This window comes from Coffea arabica, chromosome 11c (assembly GCF_036785885.1).
Source record: "Coffea arabica cultivar ET-39 chromosome 11c, Coffea Arabica ET-39 HiFi, whole genome shotgun sequence".
NCBI lineage: Eukaryota > Viridiplantae > Streptophyta > Magnoliopsida > Gentianales > Rubiaceae > Coffea > Coffea arabica.
Window position 1 is genome coordinate 43,631,508 of NC_092330.1, and position 7,098 is coordinate 43,638,605.

General features: G+C 35.2%; 1 protein-coding gene across 1 annotated transcript; it reads left to right on the forward strand.

Annotated features, from left to right (window-relative positions):
• Positions 1-2,579: 2,579 nt before the first annotated feature.
• On the forward strand, positions 2,580-4,584 carry LOC113715800 (transcription factor bHLH168-like). Its single transcript, XM_027240103.2, has 3 exons — positions 2,580-2,914; positions 3,235-3,528; positions 4,137-4,584. Exons 1-3 carry the CDS (start codon positions 2,726-2,728, stop codon positions 4,260-4,262), a joined length of 609 nt encoding a protein of 202 aa, XP_027095904.1. The 5' UTR covers positions 2,580-2,725; the 3' UTR covers positions 4,263-4,584.
• The last annotated feature ends 2,514 nt before the right edge of the window (positions 4,585-7,098 follow it).

A 7,098-nucleotide genomic window follows, 5' to 3' on the forward strand; every position in this document is an offset into this window, starting at 1 on the left:
ATTCGAGGTTGACTTGACATGCCAAGTTTTAATTTAAACAACAGTCATATCCTAATTTCCAAAAAAAGAAAAAAAAAACACAAAAACAAAAAAAGGGTAAAGGAAGGCTCTTTACTTTTCCATCCCTATAGTAGTGAGACATTTCGTTAACTTGGTGCTTTAATAATGTAGTAACCATAACTAGGAGAACAAAACTCCCAAACGAAGAATTACGTACTTTTGCTGAAAATGATAGGGCTTTTTGTTCAAAGGTAGTAGTAGACACCCGTTAGTATATTTGAACCAAATCCAACCTATCATCAATGTACATACGTACTAATAGTTATTGTTTTACCATATGTCTACACATTTTTTTTTTTGCTTAATTAATTTTACATTTTTAAAAATTAACATATGAATTTCATACGAGACAGTCATTATATTAAATACTCTTCTTGTAGGCTTTTTGTAACCTTAACTCCCCGAAATTTCACCCAGTCTACTATATATATATATATATATATATATACATACATCATACCACATGGCATCCTTCATAATACACCACTAGTATCATATTATTAATCACAAACTAAACTAGCCTCAATTACTTATAGTAAAGTAATGGTATAGTATTCTTATTGGTATTTAGACGAACGTAAGATGAATTTGTTCACTTGTCCGAGTTTGAATAGCAGCCGATGTTGCAGTTTTAGTATATGTTAAAAATCGTAGGAATTGGTGTAACAATCGATCCGTAAAACGTGTTACATATATTTTTTGGTGCATCGTTTTGTTATACACCCATAATTGGTCAATGATGCATTTGGGACAACCGTTTAATTCCTACCTCGCCAAATCCGACAGCCACTAATCTGGTCCGTTGATTTAGCTAGCCCAACACGCCGCAATGCCCTGGCTTTCGTTTCAAAATCAAACATTAGAAATTAATGTTCCTAACGCACGCGGGTCGTGGGATGCCTGGCAGGGACTAATGAGACATAGAGTACAATTGTAGCACTTGGGATCCTCGGTGACATGTTTTTTTATACCAATCCAATGCCACCTATAGTATTACGCCAAGTGTCCTGTTATTATTTATACTTTAATTTTCTAATAATTCAACTTGATTTGGTTTAACACAAGTGTAAATAATAACAGGACACTTGGCACAATATTATAGGTGGCATTGGGTTGGCATAGAAAACATGTCACCGAGAATCCCAAGTGCATTTGTAGTACTATAATTTAAGAAAATCTGCAGGGCATGCGCCGGGCTAATTAACCAAACAGAAAAAATTATTATTCCCTTCTCCGTTCCACTTTGATAGTTAATTCTATTTTTTTTTTCCACATTAGTCGTCTTGAAGTCTCCAAATTCCACATTAGTCTTAATACTCGTGATTCACACCATACGTTCCTACACCCCGCTCCTCCCAAGTCGGCAGTGAGGCGTCATCTTTTTTTCCTCTTTTTAAACGTAAGGTCATTTCTTTCTTTCTTTTCTTAGTAAGGAATATTCTTGACTTTTTTTTCCCCACGTTATTTTAATTGATTTGATGATTAATCAGTCTTTTTTTTTAATCTCTTTGTTCATTTGCTCCTTCTGTATATAAATTTCTAATTGTCCAAAAAGCTAAAATACAAGATTAATTAAAGAGTAGCTTTAATTCCTGTGATTAAACTCTAGCTATAATCACTTTCTTAATCAATTTTTATAAAAATCGGCTGCGCAAAGAAGAACGAAGTTGAGTGCCTGTAGTTATTTCTGCTAAATTATCCTTCTTTTACGAAAAGTAGAGAGACCCAGGCTATGCAATCAAGACGCACGAGTGAAATTTGAAAAAGGAGCCGTATATACTTGATTTTTCTAGTCTAGATATCTCTATATGTGTGTGTGTGTTGAACTGCGGTTTGGATTGATGTTTGAACTAGACTAAAAAGTGATTCTTCTTTTGACTCACAGCCTAAGCGACTCAAAGGCTAAAATGGGTGGGTGCATGTTTTTTGTGTCAATATTTTCAAAATTGTAATACCCAAACTTAAAAAAACAAGATTATAGGGGCATGTAAAGGCAAATATTGAAAGCTTCAAATGAAGCTTTAGAACCCTAATGGGAGGATTAGAAACAAACCTTGCCATGATAACACGCTTAACTTCAAATCAAAATGGTGACCGTAATAATAGAACAAATGGATTTTAGTACTATATTAAAAACACGTAAATGATTTTGTTTCGGATAAAATATATAGGGCTGAATTCACAATTATGTAATCAACACAAAAAACTTACAACTCAAAAATACTATTAATCCACACTTAGTGGTGGCACGACTACTAGCACAAGAATGAACTTTCACTTTGTACAAAGATTTACTAACTTTCCTGCTCAATGAGTCCTTTTGGCATGCATAATGATAAAAGGTAGAACACGCGTTATGTCGAATACTTTTTGTCATCATCACGGATGGCTGATTTTTTCAATAGCCACGAACCATCTAATCTAATTGCTCTAAGAATGAGAGAGAACTTCACTGTCAACGTCCTCAATATTGTGCGGGTGTTTCCAACTTGGTTGGCTTGCAGTTTCTTGAGTGTTCTCCAAAAATGTTATGCACACTAGAGGCGGACTCTTTTATACATCGAATAACGGTGCTTCCTCCTATATAAACATACAATTCATTATCCAACTTCAATTCTTCTCCAGTACTAAAACTAATTAGCTCTGTTTTGAGTGATTAGCAATCATGCAGGCCCCAGTCACAAGTAACCCAAACAAGAAAAAGAAAAGGCACTGCACTGTCAAAGGACTAAAGATGCAGCCTGAAGGTGTCTCATGCAAAATCGGTCGGAGAGTGAAGGAGAAGCTTCGAAGGCTGCACTTCAAGAATCTCTACTCGCGACTTGCTTCTCTCCTCCCACCTCTTGCCTCCCAGGTCTGCATTTCAGTCAAAAGATTTTTTTTTTTTTTTTTTTAAATTTGAACTTACTGCGAGTTCATAGTAATGTAAACAATTGGCGAAATAAAATTCCAGTTTTCGAGTCTTTTAATTTGAGTATCTTAAGAAGCAGATTGTGACAAGCTGTATCCTAATTGATAAATCCTAAAGTAGAAAAAAAAAACCACCTGCCAAGTCGTTTTTCTCTGGTTAATCTGATAGAATTCTTGGCAAAATCAGCTTAATTATTTCACTTAATTGATCTTTGTGTGACTACAGGCATTTTGAGGTGTTGTGTTTACTATTAAATGTTGCAGGAGAAATTGACTTTACCTGCTCTAGTGGAGCAATCTTTTGTTTATCTGAAAGATCTTAAGAAAAGGATAGATGAGCTGAACGCAAAAAAGGAAGAGCTGAAAGAAGATTTGGTGCTACCAGCCATTGAGATGAGTGAAAAGGGTCCAATTCTTGAAGTGAATTTGGTTACCAGCTTGAAGAAGGGCTTCACGTTGCATGAAGTCATCAGCATTCTTGAGGAAGAAGGTGCTCAAGTACTGAGCGCAAACTATTCAACTTCGAAAAACAGGATCTTCTATACAATTTCTTCCCAGGTTGATCTCCGTTGTCTCTCGTGTTTCTGTTTCTTTTCCGGTGGTAGCGTGGGTTGGAAAATGGAATCAAAAAGGAAGGCGCTTAGTAACGTAGCATTATTATCATAAACCCTTTTACTTTGTGACATTAATTATTTAGGTAATTTAATGTGTGTGTGTGTGTGTGTATATACACACACACATATATATAGGGTCGCATCATTCTCCACCTCATAGTCCGCTAATCACATTATCTTTTGAGATTACATAGCTTCTAAGCTGAAGGTCAAGATGGGAAGCCGAAATTCTAGGGTTTTGACCTTATACAGGCAGCTAAATGAGGTTTCTGCCAGCGTATTCGTAGAGTAAAACCCAACTATTTTTCTGGGGAATATTGATATGATAAAACTAAGAAGTTTTAAATATCAAATGTTTATATCCCAGGTTAAAGTGACTAAAACAAGATCGTTAAATTATTCAAACGACTCCTTTTAGAAAATTGTGCAGAAAAAAGTTAATACAATATTAGCAACAGCTACTGCATATACAATTATCAGCTGTAAAACAGCCATGATCCATGAGACAAGGTTAAGAGAAGCACTTCGCTGATAGTTATTTCTTGCTTGAAGGCATACTCTTCAAGAATCGGTATAGAGACTTCAAGAGTGTACCAGAGGTTGAAGACACTATCAGCTGCAGGATTTGCTCCTCCAGCCCTAGGGGGAACTCTGTGTCCACTGCAATTTGAAGGATGAGGATATGAATCAGTGGATCAAACTGATCACTATTACGAGCACTGCATGTTGTCTCTTAAATGCTAGGGAAATGTTATTTGGATTTTCATTTTTGTTAATCACATTTCAATTGTGATTTTAATCATATAGTTTTTATTTATTAGACTATATAATAAAATAAATGATAAAAGTGTAAGCAACAAAAAATGGAGTGCAAAATGTTAGTTTCCATGCATCTTGTTTCCCACTCCATGTGAAACTATGTATGGTGTTTGTATGTAATTTGCAAAATAATGTTATGCGTATTATTAATAAATTAATTTTCTATACATGATAGTGTATATACTATCATCCTTCTATGTTTGACAATTAATATAAATTTAAATTTTGTATATGTGATATGGATCTAACCTATATATTGCTTGATTCTATACAAGCTTAACTCATTATTGATTACCTAAAGATGCATTTTCTTTCTCCTTATCTTAACTTTCTACTACTTCATTTTACTGGAAAGCAAGAAAAGGAAATTCATCTCTGAACCAGGCACATTTAACAGGAGGGCCGGGATTCAGAATCTAGATCACAGCCATAGATAAAATTCTCCAGTCTCGTACATTTTTAAATCACTCGTAAAAGCATGGCGGACAGTAGGTTCGCCCGGTTTGTCCCCAAGCATCAAGTTAATGGATCACAAGTACTCCTGTACTTTCTAAGTTATTGATCGAATATATTTCACCACTTAAAAAAGCAAAAAGTTAGCAATACCATACGAGTTTATCTAGGGGACTGTTTGTTGTTTGTCTTGGGGGAACAGGAGGGAAAGGAAATGAAGGGATAACATTTTTTATATTTGAATTGGTTTTTGAGGAGGGGAAGGAAAAAATTAGGAGGAAAGAGGGAGATAAAATTTAGTAATTTTTTTTTTTTGCCAACTTGGTTTTTGTCTAAAAGTGGATGAAAATGGAGGGAAAGGACACCAAGATCAATGAAAATTTTAAAATTTTCTAAAACACCTATCATGTGTTTATAAATTAGATTTAAATTATGGATAAATATATAAGTGACGCATGATAGTTTTATTTCTTTCCTTCAATAATCCAAACAAGGTACGTGGACTTAAGTTTCCTCCACTCTTCTTCCTTTTTTGTTCAACTAAAATCCTCTTCTTTCCTTTCATTCCTTTTCCTTCAATCCAAATGGTACCTTGGTAAATTTAGTGACAATTGAATCTTTATTATCATATCATAGAAAATTATTAGATAGACTTAATCAAATCTATACAGACAAACATTGCTAGAGATGGCAACGTGGTGGGTTTGGGGTAGGAGGTCCCTCCCCCGTCCCCTACCCTATTGCCAAAAATCTCCCCCCGTCTAGCTCCTTCCTTGGAGGTGCTCATGGGAAAAGAAATCAAATTTGATGCATAATAAAATTTGCTGCAATTTTCCTCATTATTTTACAACAAGAATTAAGAAATCAAAAGCAGTATGCACTTTACATAGAATTGAAGATGGAGCAAAAAAGCTACCATTCAGCAGCTACGAAAACTTTACTTTGAAATACAGGAAATTTTTTTTACTATAATCAGGTTTGTTACCTTGAGGTCGCAACCTCAATTCAACCCTCACAAATCATTTCTTGGATATCAACCAAAGAACAAAAGAGAAAATATGGTAGGAACCTAGTAATTTCCTAATTGATGAAGGGATCAGCAAAATAAATAATTGAAACATTACAAGTAACACATTTTTAAGCATATTTTTTTATTTAATTTATTTACGCGGGGATGGGAAAGGGTAATGTTCCCCGTCCCTATCCTGTTTTATGGCGGAGGAAGAAAATTCCCCCCGCCCCCACTTCCCCCAAACCCCGCCCTATTCTTTCCTCATAGGACGGGTATCCGCAAGTACTTACCTCCGTTATCATCCCTAAATATTACCCACGCATTAACGTTGGATTTAAAGCTGGCGGTACTCTGACTTTGCTGATTTGAAACATAAGGATTACATACCATATTGGTTTGAGAGATATAGAAATAAATCTTTTCTCGCTTTTTTTTTTTTTTTCTGTGCTAAATTGGAATAGATTATTTCATTTGTGAAAAAATGTACGTGCAAAGTTCTTTGATGACACAATTCTTGTATGATTATGTGAAGAAGCTAAAAGAAAGGATTGAAGATCTTAAAGCAAGGAAGGAGAAAACTAAAGTTGAAAGTGATCGAAGTAGTGAAACGGTAGGCTTCGTTTTGCTATTGGTTGTAGTAGATAAAACGGGTCGAACGCTGGAGGTGAATTTAATGACGGGCTTGAACAACAGGTTGATGCTGCATCAAATCTTCAGCATTCCTGAAGAAAAAGGTGCTCAAGTATTAACGGAAACTATTCAAGGTTTCATTCAATTCCGGGTCGATGAGTTCATCTTCTTTCTGATGTTTCTTATCAAATTTTTGTGTGAGCTGTTTATATCTAGTACTTCTTTTTCTCATTGTATGTTGAAATAGGATATTATTTAAAATAATTACTGTAATATTTTTTATGTTATAATAGATGTAAGAACAAAAAAAAAAAAAAAACCATGGCATTCATATTTAAACCCAAAAACACCAGTTGCATTCATATTCAAACCGTCATGCATATGTTGTTGTGACGTAGTGATACTTGATCACTCACACTGTGTTGTGACGTGCCGGCTGTGACGTAGTGATACTTGATCACTCACACTCTGTTGTGACGTGCCGGTACGTGTGAATGCACATTCACACCGCACCGGCATCACATCACTTGATTGTTTGGCAGGGTTTCTCTTCTACATTTGGGATGTAGGTACAGGCTTCAAGAATCCATGAACGGGTTG